The following is a 21,570-nucleotide window of genomic DNA, read 5'->3' on the forward strand; positions in this document are numbered from 1 at the left end:
ACATTTTCATTACATTTCAAACATGTCCATGTAAACCATATTATTAGTGCATGTGCTTACATAAATGATGGTAGTGTCTTAGTAAATTAAGTAATATTTAATTATACAGTATACTGCTGTATTTATGACGCCCTGCAACATGATCATCTACTGTCCTTTTGAGAAAGACAAAAGGCTTTTGCACATTCTTTGATCTTTTTAAAACAGGGCACACTAATCCTGTTATTGTTACAGATGCACTTTGATGTACATATGCCCCTCTAGATAACTGTCCTGAAGAGGGGCATATATAATTGAAATAAGGAGGGGCAAGGTTAGGATTAGAGTTAGGAGTGAGGGGCCCTTTTTCTTACTGCATCACGATACTTTCTTGTGCCCACAGTGTGAAAGTCTGAATTTGAATAATGGTGTTACTATAACAAAGAAAATTAGCTTACTAAGATGTATTTAACACCTTATTGTTGAAGTTGTAGGTGTCAATGATGAACCCTCTCACTTGCAATAATTGTCATGTTAGGCTCAAGTCCACCATTCAATAGCGATAATTGACTTATTAGTGAAAATAACCCCCAAGCTGCAAACTTTATCTGGTAATAAATCACGTTACTGTAAAATACTTTATTTTCAATTGGAATTTCCTTTTGGCTGAAGGGATGATTCAGTGACCCAGTGAGTTGTCATGTCTTCAGGACAGTGCGACCACCATTGATCCAGCTAGTCAAAGCATCTTCAAGACAAACAGATTGATTCCTCTAGTTTTGAAAGCGAAACCATGACCACACTACTCAAATATATCCTGCAAACAAAGCGAAATTAAACCAGTTAATTTGTTACACTGACATAAAATTAAAATGCTGACTATAGTGTAGATGTAGTAAGTTGACCACTTCAAAGTGTGCAACCAAATGGCTTGTTATTATGTGAAATATTCACTGGTTTGTTACCATTTGAGATCAAGATCATATTTTTGGTATGGTCAGTGTTGCCATCCTGCTTAATGTGACCACTCAAATAATGATTGTGTTGTCTCCATTATGTGCTCGGCAAGGGTATGTATTTCATTTCATGAACTTCTGCTGACCTATGACATAAAATAAAATCAGCACCAATTATCTGGTTGTTAGTCTCTGTTCAAAGGTAGTAATTTCACCTCTGTGTGTCCATCTGCACCTGTATCTCAAACATGCCTGTGACTATTTGATCACACATTGTATCATACATACATGTATGTACATATATTTGTTTCATGATGCAATTCAAGATGGCTGAATGTTGGCCATTGTAGTGCTAAAAATTCATCAAAAACAAGCATGTCTGCCATTCCAAAAACGGATCTTGGTCATAGACATATTTCATATCTTTATTTACCTTGTACGTTTACCTGTCCCAGCTGAAATCTGCTCGTCTGGGGCAGGCCTTAATTTTGACATTTGTTTCAGAATCTGATTCAAGATGGCTGATTGTTGCTTGAACTTCATTCTGAATGTCATGAATGTCAGTGGCAGAATAAAAGGAGGAATCGCCAAAATAAACTGGCTTCACATGTCTGTAACTTAAGTGTAAATAATTATTTGACACTAATGTTGACAGTCACTAAAAACTGGACAGGGAGTTCTCATTGACTTGATTAAACTAAATAGTGAATAGTTACAGTCTGTTCAGATTGATAAATTGTGTAAGTGGGACATAGTCTTAAAAATATGATATAAATTATATTTGGTTTAAATAATCATAGCCCTAAGTAACAATTCCAAATAACTAGATGTTTTGAGCAATGACTCTTATCTGGTCAAGTCAATGTAAAAGTACATGTACATGGAGCTGGTAGAGTAACTGTTAATGTATTGGGACAACATAAGTATGAACCCACACAACAACCACAAAATGGAATCACAAAAAGATTCCACAATAGAACATGTATACACACACCAGGTTATAAAGCACAGGAAATAAGTTTAACAGCTTAATAACTCCCTCTGGTTCTGTGGTTCCAGGGCAGAACCTGTTTGATTCAATAAAGGTAATAAGGACAATATTCAAAAGTAGTTCTGTAAAATCAGCATTAGAAGCACTTCTATTAAAATAGTACAATTCTACAGAGGGGATGCAGCTTCTATTAGAGCATCTACACATACGAGAAATGATGAATTTCTGGTTCTCAATTATTCAAAAAGAATGTTTTGGGGTTTATATTTGGGATGCGGCTAATGATACAGATTTTATGCTATGTTATATAATATGTAAATAATAGTACCAAACAATAATAGGAAATTTATGAAATCTTGCTAAATAATCCTACCCCGTATATACAGTTCTTTGTTACAATGTCTACTTTCCTAATCGTAGCTGGACCTCCTAAATTTTGATTGGTGTTTATTAAAGTGAACGCCATGTAGGTTATTTGAATTTCTGATTAAATTCTTGTGACTCGGCAGCGTTCCCCAGCATAGTCCACTATCATTCGGTTTTGCTGACCATCCCACTTGATGTGTTATCCCGTTTATTGTCCCATAAACGGGATTACATGTATATTTTTTTTTTTTTACTCCTTTCGACCATGTTAATACAGTAAACCAAATATTTCCTGTAGCTGTACCTTTTTATATACTGTAAAGTACAATTTTCACTTAGAAGTAATTTCGCTGGAAGTATGAATCAGTGAAATTAAAATCCAGGGAATTACAATCTTGTACTTACATTCTACTCATCAAAAATCAGCTAAAATGACCTTCATACATAACAGCCAAAATGACTTTTCAACAAAAATGGAAAGAGTTCCTTTTGTACCCCCCATCCCTAACCCTAACACTAACACTCACTCCCAGTTACCCAATTCATTTGTATATGCCCCCTTCTAGATAACTATAGATGTCCTTAGGAGGGGCATGTACAATTAAGTGGGGAGTGCTGGAGGGTAGGGATGGGGTTAGGAATGAGGGTACAAAAGGAACTCTTTCCAAAATTAATAACAGTAATTCAGCAATGACAGTACATGAGGCAGATACATGTACCTGTATGCTGTGAACTTTTGTGTAAGTGATACTATTTTTTTTAGGGTTACATGTGTAGTAGTATTCTAAAATTGACTAGTGGCTATTAACCCCCAAAAAGTGTGTATGCACTTGAACCTTAGTTATGCCAATTGGTAGAAAGTACAAATTATATACAACAGCATCTGTCTGTATTCACACATTTGCATAATAAATTTGCTGACCTGGTCAAATATTAACATGGAATTGCCATATATACATGTATTCTATTTAAGCATTGCTCCAATTTGCGCTTTCTGAAATTGACACCTCAAACAGTTGAAATTTTACAGTCACTAAAAAAATTGACATTAAGTGTTATACATTCGTACATCTGTCACTGTAACACAATGAGCTACAGTGTGCTGTAATTTTGCAGTATTGCACTGGGTATTTACATCCCACCATATTAGGAAATGTGAATTCCAAATATGGAACGATTATGCATTTAAGCGTCCTCTAATAATAAAAACAAATTTGATAGCCCGCAGTATAGTATGCAGTCACGTCAATACACCCACTGTACTGTCTTCATGCATACTTTGCCATACCCTTGCAATAACCTCATATACTTAGTATATGAAATAACACAGTACCATTTTTTACTGAGTGGCAGGCTTACATGTATGATTAGTTTTGGCATTCCTATCTCTCAGAACCATCATAAAATATTTGATTCTTGTAAGTTTATCTTGTTATATATCTACAATTATTGTAGTATTTTTGATGTACGGTATACTCAAATTACTGTATTCAAACACACCCAAACCCCAGATCTAACACATGTTGAGTGATTTATTTCCCAAGCCAGACACGCCTATATTGCATTGTTGACAAAACTTCTGGCATAATGAGTAATATGTGTAATTTATGCAAATAGCAAACAGATTTGATTGTGATAGTTTTCAGTACCTTAGGCTGTCATCAAGTCGTGACATCTGTCATCTGAATCACGTGTGGGATTCTCTGTTCGAAGGTGGACTACATTACAAAATTAATATTCAATATAAATGAATTTCTATGGAGATCATTCTGGGGAGGGGGACCAGAATCTATAGTTGTTACCTGTCAAGATTGAACTCTGAACTTAGTCCATGAGGGGTTTTAACAGTATGGTGCACCCAGTTATTTAAAATGGCACCCTGTTTAAATTGGCCCGACCGGCACGCAAAATTAGCGACCACCACAGAAATGCTTCCGACCAGGACTATTGTCCGATGTACCGACCAACACGCATCCTGTCAGTCGTGGATTATAATTTGCAAACAATAGACCTAGTCGCACGATACATACAGTACAGTTCTCGCGGAAGCTTTGGCTTTTGTGGCATCATTGTCGCATACGCATGGCTTCACTGTCGCCTCAGCATCGCATCATTGTGGCATCAGCTTCGCGTCATTGAAAATTGAAGCGGTGTTAGCCTCGCTTTCGTGTGGCATCATCGTGGCCTCAGCTTCGCGGTCTCATGGCATCAACATGGCATCAGCTTCAAAGTATTGTGGCATCAGTATGACGTACCTCATTATTTGCATATAGAAAGGCAGTAGAGAAAAAAAATGTACAGAAGATCGATATGTAATTAATTTGAAATTCACGCGATGCAATCTTTGTTCGGACACAACACAACTTACTACTATATACGAAATGAAACTGTTCTTGTTATAAGATTATCTTATTTTCGTTATTTTTATTAGTTGGCAAGAGAACATGTTCAGATTCGTCATTTCGGTGGTATTTTTCCGTGTTTCGTTTACAGTTTTAGCCGAATCCGATCCCATGCCCGCACTAATACCTGCAAAACACACGTACGCCGCCAGGTGCGTCGGCGTCGTCTTGGTACAAAGTTCCAAAACAAGTGCGTACATTTCCAACTACGACTCGATGGCTGCGGTACCTTGACAACCTTGCGATTTGTCACTAGATTTATACATGACACGCTGTAGCATGCCGCGTCATGTAGTTATAATTAACAAAGTCAGCTTGGACGTTCAGTTGCGAGACATGAAAAAATAAACGCATCGAGTGCTACATTTCGAAAATAAAAATACAAAATAAACGCAATCGAATGCGCCGGCCAGGCGCGTTGGAAATAAATAGAACGCGTTGTGACAGTCTCACCACCACCCACTCACGCAATATAATTATGTTATTTTAAAATGCACTGTGTATGTGGGAAAGCGATGAGTGAACTCGAGCAAAATTATGCTAGTGTGAGAACACGCTATATACCCCACGGAGTACTCGTTAAAACATCGAGAAAGTTTTTCATTTCAAATGTCTGCGATTTTGTGAACATGACGTGCAAACAAGAATATAGCAAATTATCTATTTTTCTGTAATATTCGTGTGTAATTATGAAAATAATTTATGGGTGCGTATGGAATATATTTCGTCATGAATTATTCCTAATATAAATTTCTCTTGTCAAAATAATTTGTTTTTGTTTTTTTCTCCCAAACAACGAAATGATTTCACAATGTCGAGAACGAAAAGTAGTGTTCAACATTGTAAACTTCATGACACAGCTGCTCATGACCGGAACCGTTGTCTTCGTTAAGAGTTCGGCAATTCACCATAATCGTGGTTGTGAACTGTTTAGCTGATTTTTCAAAATATCATATGGATACTAAGTATTCAATTCATATTTACCCAAACCATATACCTTAAAATACATATTCCAAGGTCTATGCCCCAACTAGTATTCGAATATTCTTTCGGAAATTTTAGACATTGTTCAAAAAATCCTGTACAGGTATATGTCTGATGACAACGAATAATACGCAATTCTCCATGCAGTACTATAAATTTTTGCTGATACTAATCACGTTTTTATCGGAAAGTTACTCGAATGTGTAGTAGACGAGCATAATAATAATGTCGCATGTCCTTCGTCTTAGCCACATAACCGCCGCAGACTGCTTCATGTAACATCGAATGTTTAGTTTGATGATTGATAAACATATATTCACCGTTGCGTTCATGTTACGTTAATACAAACATGATTTAAACTTGTCCCTTCAGGTGTTTTTTTCGTTGCCGAAATAGCACGTGTGTGTGTGTGAGTTTCCCCGAGTAAAAGCATGAAAAGAGGCAGGTGAGACTCCTTGTTGCAAAGTGTTCTATCATTTCCAGCGCGCGTGTAGTGGCTGCGTTTATTTTGTCATGTCTCGCAACTGGACGTCCAAGCTGACTTTGTTTTGGCTGTATTATAAAACAAAACATAAACATATTATAAAACAAAACTTCCATTATTTTAATTATTTATTTTTTGATGTTCACAAACCATGAGCAAACCAACCTTTGTTTTGTAATGTCACAATCAATCGGGTGCATATATTGTTGACCATCCTTCGTCATTCGTGACTTGGTGCTATTTTGAATCTGGACCTTACTTTCGTCAGAGAAAATCAGGTTATCGAAAGTTTCAGCATCTCTCATCATTTTTACGGCCCATGCCATGCGTTTAGGTTTGTTCACCTGTCTGATCATTTGGCAATACCGTGTCTTGGTTCTTCGCCATCCTAATTTTCGACGTACTTTTTTGACGGTGGACACTGACACCGGTAGACCAAATTCGTCGGTTATTTTATAAGAAAGATCTCTTGCTGACAACTCGCCGTCCTTTTCCATTTCTTTGTCAATAAAATCCCAGTGCTCCACTCCGAGTTTGGTTCTTGTCTGAATGTTTCTGTAGTCTTTGATTCGTCCTGTTTTTCTATAACGTTGTAAAAATTTGCCGATCGAATTTTTAGAAACCAACACTCAATCTTCCTCCTCCAATCTCTTCCTGATGTCTACCTGCTTGATTCCAATGGCCGCCAAGGAAAGAATTCGTCGCCGAACATAAACAGTCAATCTTGATAATTGGACGGGGTCATGCATGATTTAGCTTGAACCACGGTTACTAGAAGAAGTAACCGTGCTTGAACCGAGCATTTAGATAATACAGCTTGCGTGTAAGACAGCAAAGAGTATCGGTGTGAACATACGGCTAACTACGATACTTCTCAGCATTGTTTACATATGTAAATTACTTCTTTGTTCGATGAAGCGAAGCTGATGCCACATTGTCGCCATAATGAGGCTACAATGAAGCGATGCGATAACCGCCTCAACCTTTTATGTCGCGACAATGAAGCGACGCTGAAGCCATAGCAATGCCATCATGATGCGATGCTGAAGCGAAGCTGACGCTGAAGTGAAGCCAAAGCTTCCGCGAGAACTGTACTGTAGCAGCTAGTCAATTTTGTGAAATGTGAAATTATCATCTTTGTAAGTAAATACTTTCTGCGATAGACACAGTCTTTAGATTGAAAGCTGAAATTCTTTCAAAATCAATTTCATCCCGATATAACATGGTCAAAGCGGAGTTCACGATCTGACAGTTTATGCTACTCAGAAAAAAAATCAACGTGTTTATTGCGTGATTTGGTAAATTACATTTGAACTGTTATCATCGCAATTCATGTAAAAACTCTTCTTTCAAGACCTATTTTACCTTTTAAAAATTGCTAATCACCTCTTTCGATAACCATCGTGCAGTTTTCAACTGAAATCGATGTCAACACATCGTGCTACGACATCGCTTTACTTCCACAATGTAATTTTTATGATCACTCCCATTCGGAAAAACTTCGGATTCTATCGGCATTACCATGCGACATTCTGATTTGTTAATGGAATTATTTACCGATCGGGTCGAAGGACACATGCCGGGCAACTAATGCGTCACAAACATCATGGCGGGCTGTGTTTTTTACCAAAGCGATCGAGTGATCAAAAACTCCCGATAAAACTAAGGGAAGAGTAGGAAATCAAACGGGCGGTGCACCGCGGTCATTACCGCGGTGTACCGCAGAACGCCGGGGAGAGCCGCGGACTGCTTATAATTAGGGGTCTCTACCGCTGTACCGGTCTCTACCGCGGTCCTCGGTAATGTGTGAAATACGTACTTAACAGTTTCTTTGTGATTCCACGAGTCATTGTTTTAAAATCCGATGCTGTAAATGAATACGATATGCGCGCTTGTTTAGTATTTAGTACATGTATTTAGCGTAACACTGGAATAAAGTTTACAATTGAAAAGAGGACGATTTACAAAGTTTCAGCGTATCCAAGCCGTATCCTGGTTCTTGATTGATTTGGCAGTATCATGTGTACCATTTGTGTCACCCTCCAGAAAAAATGGCCAGCAAACGAGAAACGGGCGAACTAATCAAAACAGGTCAGGCTGTCTGCATTGCACTGACAATGACATGATTATTTTCTGTTTCGTTTCATAAATCTTGCCTTGCGCATGTATTCTTGGTTGACAGAATCTTTTTTAAACAAAAGACGTTATTTTTCTGTTACATGTTCGTGTTCCATGGTACTCGTGAGTGTGAAAGGCATTTTGAATGAATAATTATTGAGTTTATGATACCGTACGATAAAGCTAGCTGGCTTGATTAGAATTTCATTGCGTGTGAACCGCTGAGGTCATTGCCCGTTACTGTGCCAACCGCACGTAGTTCAAAAGCACCTGACGTTGTTTTGTTTTGTTTTCACTGGAAATGAAAGCGATCGAATACTCTGCGTTCAAAGTACGCTGCCCCAAGTTTGAAATTACAGTAAATTGTAACGCATGGATTTTATTTACATGAAATTTAGTTTATTTCAAAATGATATAGATGTCAAACCATAATTATTATTTGAAATGTTGTTTCTTGACTTGACTTTTCTGGCTTTAATGTTTTGTGTGTGCGTGTTTGTTTACAATATCATTATCAACAACAGTTATTCAGTGGCCCCGTCTCGGAGGCAGTAAGTCGCGGTTTCGACTAAGTCGCGTAGTTCGATGGCTCCGGACGATTGTATTGTGTTTTGCCGTCAGTTTTAAAGTAGAAAAACTAAGTCTGGTATTATCGCGTATTTAATTGCCCGCTCAATCAGTTGGAGGTGACAACTTAACACCTATAGACCGTCAATTACTGAAATAGAAAGTGTGATAGCAGCAGTGTGACTCGAGGGGTCGACAGGGGTGTAAACAATGGAAAATAAGTTTGCGTAATTATTACGAAGGCAACGCATTATCACGTCGGCAATGGTGAAATATTCACAACCATAACGGTAACAATTTTTACGTCGGCAACGCAGAGCCAGTAAAAATTTGCGTAATGGGATGTGTATAATAAAAAGGTCAACGCGCGGAGCGCGAATGGTCACCAAGGTAACAACCCACTTGTTCAGCGCGTGACTTGGGGTTAAACTTGGGCCAAGATTTATTAGATTAGTCAGTTTCGCCAAGAAGTGCGCTATTTTTTTCGCTGATCACCCAGTTGTTGTAGTATATATTGTAGCACCAAGTGTGTGACACTCCCTCTTCGACTTCGGGTTGCTTTTCCTACTTAGTGCATGGTCTCGAGGTAACGTAAACTGTGGCCTCTCATCGAGTGTTTTACACTCGGAATTTGTACTTCGCCCGATTATATTGGTATATGCGAAACATTAATCTTTTAAAATAAATCCTGAGACTATACATGATGTAAATTCAAAATAATGTGATAATATTTTACATTATGTGGGGTCTACATTATTCTGGGTTGCTTTGCGATGTTATACCAAGACTCGTGAAAATAAAATAGTGTTCTTCTGCGAACTAATATAGACGATTTTTCCAATCTTCTGGTACCACTCGATTTTATTATTTGAACTTGGCGGCAAGTAACCTTTAGTTTCCCAGTCTATTGTGTCCATTCATAGTCTTAACAATAGGGTGTAAATTGCCATGCGAGCCTACCGCACTTGACCGCGGTAAACCGGGGTCATGGAATCTATGCATAAATTTGCATAAAATGCGGTCGACCGGCGAGCACCCACCACCACCGCGGTAATGACCGCGGTAAACCGCGAGTTTGATTTCCTACTCTTCCCTAAGTCAAATTTTACTTTCATCAAAAAAACGAAGTAACATTTTTTGCTTGGCATCATGACTAAGAGGAATAATTGGTATAAACTGTGTATAACATCGCGAAGTAAGTTAGTCACGTCGTAACTTTGAAAGTTTTATTTGTTCGTTCATTACTGTGAATATATACGTTTTAGAAATTTATGGTACTAATAATAAATTACAACAATACTCCAAATAATTACGTGGTCGATTTTTTTGAATAAATAAGATCATGAAACTATTCCTGGCTGAAACGTTTCAAATGCGTTTTATTTAACTTTTTACAGTAGACATTAATATTGCAAACAATAATTTATTTGTTTCTGTTTTTTAGTCTGCACCATTTGCATTTCGAATATATTTAATTTTTAAATTCAAACTCTTCTAAATTGTGAAACACAATGTCTAATTCCAAAAATATTTGCACTGCGATCGAACTTATTAATATTCATTGCTAATTAATATTCATATAGCTCATTAATATTCATGACTGACCAGCACTCACGTTGAGCTGGCGAGATCCCTGTATCATTATTAGTAAACGACTTGTCTAGCTTTGATGAATCACCTGATTGTATACATATATAAATGATAATTATTAACTTAATAATAGCACTTCATAGTTCTCATGTCTGGAAACTGTTGATGCATTTTTAATATCAGCTTTCATTTCACATGGAAAACTAACTGCTAATAAGTTCATGTAATTGTTATTTTTTAGCCAATCTTATAATATAAATCCAAAAGTCCAAGGCTGAAACAATAGTAGTAATCATGACATTAATGACATGCACGAGAAATTGTAAAATCAATTTACATACACGTGTTTGAAACCATGTTGAATGTAATTACAGTGATGAGTGTATTGCCAGATACTAATGAATATGTAATTGTTGTAAATTAGATTGCTTGGTTTCCAATATTTCAACATCCCACCCATTGACATATCATATCATGACAAGGGTCAGGTGGCTGCCACGCCTACTCCACCTGCCCCTGCTTCTAGTATTTCAACATCCATGCATGTTACAATTTCAGTGAAACCCACCCATTGACATACATGTATATCATATCATGACAAGGGTCAGGTGGCTGCCACGCCTACTCCACCTGCCCCTGCTTCTAGTATTTCAACATCCATGCATGTTACAATTTCAGTGAACCCCACCCATTGACATATATCATATCATATCATGACAAGGGTCAGGTGCCTGCCACACCTACTCCACCTGCCCATGCTCGAAAACCGGGACTTACGGATTGACCTCTGTCTGAACCTATATCTTAAACATGCCTGGACCAATTACATTCAAACTTCACACACACATCTTACATGATTTTATACATGTGTACTTCAATTTATTTCATGATCTGATTCAAAATGGCCGAATGGCAGCCATTTTTGTGCTGACAGATCATCAAAATCAAGCATTTCTGGCATTCCGGAACTGAATCTCTGCTGTTTACAGATGGATTTTGTATTATTAAATACAAGATGACTGAATGTCAATCATTCAATGTTAAAAAAATTATCATAATGAAGCACCATCTTCCGAAGCCATATCTCTGACATGTTAATGTTCAAACTATATTACTATAAACAAAACTATATATCCTAAAACAATTTGAAAATTTAATAATGTTTCCCTTTGCTCACATGTCAGATATTAGTCCCCGTTCGGACGAAGTCCGAAAACGGGGACTTATAATTCGGTCTCAGTGCGTCGATTCTGTTCATTCTTTGCATGTGCCGAGCACCTTACATGTATGTGGGACATATGCACATGCAGTGGTTTAGCGATTCAATTCAAAATGGTCGACTGGCAGCCATCTTGTTTTTTGAAAATGTTGTATTTTGGACGTGCTTTGTCAGTTGTCATTCAAACTTTGGTACATAGATTATACATGTTAGGAAACATGTCCATGACGATTTATTTCGCAATTGGATCAAAGATGGTTGACTGGCAGGCATCTTGTTTTTGTTTTTTTATGTGGTATCTTGGACGTGCTCTGTCAGTTTTCATTCAAATTTAGTACATAGATCATACATGTTAGTATGCATGTCCATGACAAATTGTTTCAAAATCTGGTCAAGGATGGCGGATTGACAGCCATCTGATTTTTTGGCCTTACTACTATATTTCCACAATTTATGTACCATTTTCATTCGTATTTGGCACATACAGTGTGTTTCATAATCAGATCAAAGATGGCCGAATAACAGCCGTTTTAATTTTTGGCCATATTACTATTACACAGAACACGTGTTTTGATGTAAATAAACAATCTGTTGTATACGCCACTTGGAACTCAAGTTTCAAGAACACGCTCGCGACAACCCCTCTGCTTTAATATGACGAGCACAAAGGGAACTTTCAAACATTTAATGGGGACTGTGTCATTTTCAATGACTTGTTTATAAATGATATATTCATGTAGGTCATTGAACTCTTAAATGCAATATACATGTACATTAACCAATGTTCCACACTATATTCAAACTTTTCAACGAACAAAACATGTAAACTTATTTTATTTTTCATTTCATATTTTTAAAAAATGTTATTGCTGCGCATTGTATTATAATTACTATTTGATTTCACTGAGGTTTCGCGATAATGCACAGACCTGATAAGGTTCCATTTAAAATCTGTGTATACATGTATTACTAATATGTTAGTGTTTATACACTGCCTAAACAACACTTAATTTTCCTACTCCCAAGTGAGATGTACATTTAGAAAAACTGTTAAGCAACAGGCCAATTGGTCTACCACCACCCCCCCTACCACCACCACCAAAAGCTAAATTATTATGTACACAATTTGCCTTTTTTATTCTTAAAGCACAAATTTATTTCCTGGGACACCAAACATTTAGAAATGTATTTCTAATAGTTCAATAACTGTACATTTGATCCATAATAATAAACTAAAGATCACATCTATTGTAACCTGTATCATTAATAAAATACAAACTTCAGACCACCCTGTCGTGCATATAATGCCAAGAAAAAAGTCTCCCTTAACAAATCCCTGCCCTATACCTTTAATCACAATCATGTATTTATCACAACCTTACAATGAACACAGATTAAAACTAATTGCATTTAATCGTTACAGTTGATTTCTCTTCTGGTCATCGGCTACATCAAAACGAGTAAATAAATAATAGGTAAATGAATAATTTGTGTGGGGGAAAGAACATTCTAATTTTCATAAAAAAAGTTTTACCTAAATTAATGGTAGGAAATGCTATTGAATTGTAATACATTTATCCCACAGCCTAAAAGCATGTGTTAATAAGAGTAAATGCAGTATGGTGTAAAGAATATAATACTTTGTTTTATGTAGTAGCTTCATGATCTGAAAAAGCACAGTGACATGTATGTAGTTCATAATCGCTGTCCTATGATGACAAACTTTTTATTAGCAAGTTTCTGATGAGATGATGTCAAAAGCCAGAGTTCTGAGGACAGCTGGATACATTACAATAATTGTGCTGTTGTCATGTACATAAAGATATATGTCTGTTCTGGATGCCAAGATGGCAGATAAAAAATATTAGCAATTCAAAATTACTGTTATAGCGAGTGCTGAGTAGTACCAGTAGTACTTTGCATTTAAATAATTAACAAAGTCAAAGCAAATGAAAAGTGCGTGTTCTGAATATTTTTCTTGGTAACAATAACTGATTTCCTGGTAGTGTTGAATCCTACTGTATCTGCAATTTTTATTAGAAAATTTGTTAGTATACATACAATTCAGACTCCAAAAAAACGAGTTTATAATTCAGACTTTCATATTTTTTCTAACCAGTGACAGGGAATAATAGATCAGCTGTATGTGATGAATGTCTCGCACTGATTGAAGAAGTAACACAAATTACGAGATTATCACAAAATTGCAAGACAAACCCACATTTCTAAAAATTCAAATGTAAATCTCGCCAATTTCTGTTTAAGCAATCAAAACTTTCCAAGCATCCTGTGAAACTACTGGTTAGAAGTCTAATACATTCGATTGATGTGTACAGAATGAGATATTTTTTTTGGATGTTCACAAAGTATGAGAATTAGTTTCTGGTGTGGTCCTCATCACATTTATATATCGTAATTACTCTATTAGAACTGCATTTCCAATATGAAATGCATATCAATAAAAAATTAGAATGTCAGTACATGGTCATATAATTGCATAGCCTAGCTAAATTACATGTGGCTGCATCTGGCACCTGTATAAAAAAAAAAAAAACCTGGTGGGGAGGGGGTTTTGTACATTATCAAGGTTTTATTTGTTATCAGCGTATTTGTATAATTTCATATTTACGTCTATGATTTCTGACTGCCTTGTATTGTGGGTGCCAGTGGACACTGATTTGGACCTAATTGCTGATTACACATTATTCACTAATGAATTTTCTAATTTTTCTTTCAGGTTGCCCTTCATCAAGGTACCATAATACCGTAACACACTACATTTATCATGGGCAAAAAGAGCAGTCACTCGGTAAGCTACCTTTATATTATATTATACTTCTTTACTGTGGGCTCGTGTAATTTCTGTGTCAGTGGCCTCCAGATCAGCTGCTGTGATATCTCCACTGTCACTAGCGTCCAGGTGTAGATGCTTTAGCTAAAATTGTTTTCAATGGCTCCGGTACAACTTGGAGGAGGGAGGAGGAAACTTGACACCTAAATGTGCCTCTGTATGTGGACAGATTGACACACAAAAAGCACTTTCAAAGTTTCAGATAAAATATGTTTGCCGACACTGCATGTACGTGTGTAACAATTAAAACAATTAGAAAATTAGAAAATATCTTTATGATCTGAAAAAGCACAGTGACTTGTATGTAGCTCATAATTGCTGTCCTATGATGACGAACTTTTTATTAGCAAGTTTCTGATAAGATGATGTCAAAAGCCAGAGTTCTGAGGACAGCTGGACACATTACAATAATTGTGCTGTTATCATGTACATGAAGATATATGTCGGTTCTGGATGCCATGATAAAAAAAAAAATATTAGTGATTCATCAAAAGTACAGCGAGTGCATTTGAATATTGGACAAAAAGCTTTTTCCTTGGAAACGATAATTTTCTCTGTAGTATTAAACTTTACTGTGGCAGCCATTTTGATATACAATACATAAAATTGTTAAGGATGCTGTACACGTTTTTGGTATTGATTTTCCAAACTGATATTTTCATATAAAATATTTACTGAACCACACAAAGCTATATATTGATGGAAAGCCTATTTCACCCTTGATATGAAATCGACAAGATAGTGTGTGTTTGGACGTGTATAGTCACGTGATATGTGTGTAAACACAGAAATGAATAAACAAATTTGGTGGAACATTGGCAACAAAACAGTTTTTCAGACGACGCTCACCACCATTCCTCGTTGATTGAGATATATATCTACATGATAGTTGGAGAAGAAATAATAATTTAGCAATCTTGAAAAAAACAATGCGGTCTGGTTCTTTCCGGTATTCAGAAATTAGAACGTAATTTCGAAACAAATAGGAAAATAGAAAAATCCCAGTGCGACTTGAGAGGGAACATATCAAAGAGTTTCTGTGCGAAAAATTAGTATAATGCGTCCACTAGAACTCGAGATCAAAGGCCTGCAGTTGCCGCGAATCGCTATTTTGTTTAATCGAGAAAACGGCAAAAACAACTTGGCAGCAATGTTTTGTCGGCTAACTCAAAATCCGTTTGTCCCATGGATCAAAACAAACTCATAACGACTAGTCATGGTATCTGCTTGTCATAATCACGCAGATGTGTGAATATGCGTGGTCGCAATAGGTTATAAAACACAAAATTATGCTCCCGAATCCAATAGGAAACACTGTTTCACGGTGTGACAAAGCCGCGCCAAAATGACGTCATGATTTACATATTCATTATTAAGTTGTGGGAGGTGACACTCCTTTTCTGGAAGACTCATTACCATACATTGCCCTCCATGGAAGGTCATTCACTTGCTCCGCTGCTGAACCGATAACTGTGGCTGAATGCACCACCAGAGTCAACTACATGTAGTTTTGTTTCCAAGATTTTTGTTTTACCACGCGAGATGTCTCGACAAAGATCTGTATTATCTGATTTGAATGGCAATGAAGGGTAGAGAAGTCACAGCGAGTGCTGAACTGAATCGGGAAATGCGATCGCTTGGGTCACAGTCCCTCTATGTGATAGAGGGACTGTGCTTGGGTTTAAAGTTGTCTGTCGATTGGGCGGTGAATTTTCTGTTTGTTTGCTCAGTTATTTTGTACATTTGTAAAATAACCTGTTCGCCATAAATCGTGTTTTCCGTTTTTTTAGTTCCCAAAACTGTTGTGACAAAATTAGTGTGATTATTTTTCCATCTTCAACGTGTAGTACCGGAACAACCGCTGGCGGGGACTACTGCCGGTATCTCATTGAATCCGTGAAATTATTTATTGAGAATGTGAAGATTAAGCAAAAATAAAATAGGTAAAACAGGGATGATCACGCCAGTCACTATACTAGGCTCACACACACAGACGCGTACGTTTTCTTTTACAGCTGCTTGTCTCAGGCTTTACGTGTGGCCAAGTCCGGGGCCAAGTGTTTCACTTCCGACTCATTGTGGTCTGAGTCCATAACACGTAATTTGGTCACGAAAACTAAGTCTGCCATGTGCTCAAATTTTCCACCTTCTGTTTATACCTCCATTGTCTGATCGATTAAATTTTGGAAGGTACTAACGTTAGTACTTTCCATAATTAAATTTTCATAATACTCGTAATCGCTTTACATATTGTCGACGTTCTTCTCCAAATTTCCTTGGATTCGTTTTCTTTCGTCGCTGTCATAGTCGACTGCTTGAAGAGCGAGAAATTCAATGAAATTAAATTTGTGGACGATTGTAGATGGAATGCGTGTAACTTGTACCTCGGGACTACTAATACTTGTATTACTAGTCTGAACTTGTTCTGAATGCAAGAGACTGTTTATATTTGCTATGGGTGGTGACTATTATGCAAATTATCTGTCTATTATGTCTTCAGCTGATTAATTAAAACATAGCTTTCAAAACAATGACATGTGCTTTTGTTTTTAATTAACAAAAATTGATTTTTACACCCTATAAAAACATCAAATTCCTTTTTTTTTTTCTACTGAGTGTTTGCTCCCTGTGGTCCAGCATTGAAAAATACAAAAAAGTAGAATTTGGTGTTTCAAAGCAAAAAAACGTGTACAGCATCCTTAAGTTGGTTGCCAGTACTGCAGGTACAGCAAACACCAACAGTGGCTACCTAAATTCTATGCATTTTTATGTATTTTGCTATATTTTTGGACCTAATATTCATTATTAGCAGCTTGTCTTAATAAAAAAAAATATTAAAATTATTTTTTATGTTGTGAAAGATATTTACTTGGGGATCCAAAGGGTTCATATGTTTACATGCTAGGTCTAGCATGCAAATATTAGCGTAAAATACAAAAATATACAAGCCTAATTGCAATGATAAAACAAATTGAACATTGCTTGGTTATAATAGGTTCCCAAAGTGAGACTTACATGTAGATCTGGCTACAACATTCCTTGGTATGTTTATGAAATGTGTGGCCTAATTCATGACCAGTTATGCTAATTGCGTATGCTGATGGCGAGAGAATGTCACCAATCCTCCGTATTTTCACCCTGCTGCATAGCTTTGTGGTAAATGGCGCAATAGCCAACCTAGGTACATGTATATGTAGATTTTTGATTAATTGCACTAAATAAACGGTATCTTTATTTATATTAGGTCAGTAAACAGTTTTACAGGCCATGTACATGTAACCGTGTTACTGACCTACAGCTGAAAAGTCACTTTTCATGTAATAACGCGTGTTCTGTTATTGATTTTCAATTCAATTTGAAATTTAAACCTATTCACCACCATTTCCCTCTTTTCATCACAAATTTACAAAATACATGTAGTACTGTTTATAGTCTGCACTTTCCTTCTGAAGATTGGGACAAAAATAGCAACATTTTTTTGAGTAAAAACTGAAAATCGACTCAAAAAGTGTTTGTTGGCTTCAAAATTAGGATTAATTTCCAGAAATATTGAAGAATATAAGAAAAAAGTGCAGAAAAATTTGGGTGAGAAAATCTGGTGGTGAAATTGCTAAATCCAGCAAATAATCATACCTGTCTGCATGAGTTTGGTACACCGATTTAAGAAATGAACCCAGTATGCTTTTCCCAATCAAAAGAACCTTTTATTCAAACTGTAAATTGGTGGTTAGTGCCTGACTGGCATAACTGCATACAAATGTACCAATCTGATTTTAACTGATATTCTGCTAAACAGATATGGAGTTCTGGTTGTTTCCAATTGCTGGAAAAGCTTTCTCTATGTCAAGATTGTGTTATTGTGTTTTACTACATGTATGACGACTAATACATTTGTAAAGCAGGTGACAGATTCTTATTGCATACATGTGCCATCTACTGCAGTAGGCTAATTCCACTAGCAGAGTATCGTTCACTAACGAATTTGACTTTAGTCGAACCATGGTGCATTTTTGACACTTTCTTTACATTGAATGAAAATGTTTAAAAATCTCCCCTGGAAAATGACGCCACTTTTTGGTTGTGCTGAGTCTTGGTTGGAACATACATTGTATGTGTTGCAAAAAGTCGTATTTTTTTTATATTTATGTTAAAGCAGGAGGGTGGTCACGTGTACGCGCGGGAATTGAGTCCCAAGCGACGATATAACTCACGCAAAGAACGCATAGGCATATGAGAAAACGCTTGTTTGTGTATAATGACATGCTATGGCCACCTGATGCATGCGTAGGTGACGACTCTCCCACTTTATAATGCATGACATAAGAAATGTCTGAGGTTCTATTGAACATTTTTTTTAATTTGAAAAATTGTTGAACTTCTTGTCCTGTTTCTTGTTGCTTGCCTTTGATAATGAACATTTCTTTGCCAACTCTGCAGCAACCACAGCGATGTGAGCTTAGTGTCAACATTTCCATAATAAAATAGAAGACGCTTATAATAACAAATTGTAAAACCAAATTTAAAATAGGTCACTGCCCCTGTGCACACTAATATGAATGTTTTGAATGAAGTAGTTAGGACTATCCTGATAATCCTCACTTCACTGGTAAAAATATGACTGTAGGATATCAGTATCCCATAAACGTCAGAGTGAGGCAATGTTGTTCTGTAAAGTAAAAATAAAATCTTGGGAGTTCTCCACAGGTTGTGGGTAAACAATGGACCACAATTGGTATACCAGTTGCCCAGGTATAACAATAGTGGCGATTGAACAAATGGTTTTGCTTTGTAAATTAGCCACAATGATATGTTAAATTTCTGGGTAGAATACTTCTTCCTACCTGCCTACCCAGTAGTTTGTTGCTGAACCACTGGAACACTATTCATAATTATTTCATATTTTTTAAAAGACTTTCTCAATACTGAATTGTGTTTTTTTTTCCTTTAGAAAAGTGGAAAGGTTTTTGTCTTGTCAGCCAAGGAAAAAAAGAAGAAAGTGTTCCATCTGAAGTATTCATGTCTGGCTGATATGTACGTAAGAGTGTCAGATGATAAGGCACTCATCCATGCATGGGATAGCGGGGTATACATGGCGGAGAATGTACAGCGAAATAAAAATGTGAAAGAGGTGAGCTGAAATTATTAATTTGACACAGAATGTCAAATTAATAAATTTGTTGTTCTTTGAGTGCTTTTACTTCTACCTGTATCAATGAATACTATATCTGCTCTATTTTAAGTGCATTTCAAACAAAGCATACGTGGACATTAATTGTATACTGGAACATTAAACATAAGCACTTGTACGATAATTTACATTGTACAGTATATAGTGGCATGCACAGATAATGATTCATCATACAATAAATGCAATTTTTGCTTTGTGATCGCTTAGAGCAAATGAAGTTTACTTGTGAGTTACCGGTAAGTTCCCAAGGATCCAGATAATTGAAATTTGTTATATAGTGTAGTAAGTTGCTTCTGGGTCAATCAGCATTCTTTGCCCTGTGAATGTTCAGCAGTATATGAATATTAAGCCAATTCATTTATTCACCAGTTCTTATTCATTCATGTATTTTGTTTTGTTTCATTACGTTTCTATCCCCAATTTTGCATAATACCAATATTTATGTAATGCTGCACATGTTAGTGGAGATACCCATGATTTAAACGTTTGGGATTTTTTTTCCCATCAAAATATTCTTTTGGAAAAAAACCATGGTTCTTGCACCATACCCATTTTATAGCTACATATGAATTTTTTTTAACCATATATACTTGAGTAAATTTTCAATATGACAAATTACCAGAAAAAAAACCAATGGTTAAAGTTGATTAAGTTTAAAGTAAATACATGCAATTTAAATGAAAAACAAAACTACCGGTAGTGCTTATAAAATAGGCATATTAGGCAAAGACCTTTTAACATATCTACATGACATTCTTTAATTTGTTAATTTTTTCAGTAACTTGTATGAAGCTTCTTGCATGTCTCCTCATTTGCATATGAATTGTAACTAATCAGTCAGTCTCAAATCTTGTTACAACGTTCATAATCAGCATATCAATGTTGTCCATAGTTTTCTTGAAATTTCAAGCATTAAAGGACAAGGAAGACTGACTTGCTTAAAAGTTCCCAGGTACATCAATGTACATTGTACTACATATGTACAGTCAAAGCATAACCTAGATCTAATTATAATACAGTTATCTAACAATGTCATCAATAATTGCAAGTTATTCTTTGTAGAATTTACATGTGTTACTAATATGCAGATTTTAGTGGTTAAAAGCAAGGTAAGCTAGCTCAAAACCAGCTAAACATTGTTTATTGCCAGAAGTGTATTATATTTTATTTACATGTTTTTCCAGGCATTTCTTTCAAGAGTGGCCAATACGTCAGCAGAAGAAAGTGCATCTATATCTTGGAAGTTTGATTTTGGTAAATACAAGATGGATTTTGGTGCATTGAGAGCAACTAGTTGTACTTTTCGTAGTAATGCGTCAGTGACTTGGAGGATCCACGATGGAGCCAATACAAATAGATTTATCATACCCAATGGAGGTAAGTTGTGTTTTACATGCGACTTGGTGAGATTACCCTCACTTCTCGTACAAAGTCAGCTTGTGTGTTCTTAATAATACAGTGGCCCCCACACTAAGTTGCGGGTGTTGAGATCCAAGCAAAAACTGTGAGTTATTGAGGGGGTCGCGACTTACTGTGGGGTCTCGTGAAAGGGGTGGTGGTGTATCCACTGAAACTGGATAAAAAGCACATGGCTTTATTTATAGTATTTTTTTTTATTGAACATCACAGCGTCCATGACTGCATGGATTCACCTCATTACTGCAAGTTTTATAGAGCTTTATCAAAGGGGAACGGCTGTGAAGTACATACGTATAGTACGTATACCCCTGTTGACACCTTGATTCAGGCCGCCGTTACCCTTTGTATCTCTGTAATTGACGGCCAGTAGATGTTCAGTTGTCTCCTCCAGTCCTTTTTTTGGGAGCCATCCAACTACCTGTGACTTAGTCGAAACAGACTTTCTGAGGCGTGACA

General features: G+C 36.5%; 1 protein-coding gene across 1 annotated transcript in view; it reads left to right on the top strand.

Annotated features, from left to right (window-relative positions):
- Positions 1-21,570, top strand: part of LOC100367056 (uncharacterized) — a 43,557-nt gene that overhangs the window by 1,137 nt on the left and 20,850 nt on the right. The window contains exons 2-4 of the mRNA XM_085500110.1: positions 14,394-14,465; positions 19,456-19,635; positions 20,880-21,072. Of these exons, the coding sequence (XP_085356236.1) occupies positions 14,442-14,465; positions 19,456-19,635; positions 20,880-21,072 (397 nt within the window). The 5' untranslated portion in view covers positions 14,394-14,441. The remainder of the gene's footprint in view (positions 1-14,393; positions 14,466-19,455; positions 19,636-20,879; positions 21,073-21,570) is intronic.

This window comes from Saccoglossus kowalevskii, chromosome 6 (genome assembly GCF_978046115.1).
Source record: "Saccoglossus kowalevskii chromosome 6, keSacKowa6.1, whole genome shotgun sequence".
Lineage (NCBI taxonomy): Eukaryota > Metazoa > Hemichordata > Enteropneusta > Harrimaniidae > Saccoglossus > Saccoglossus kowalevskii.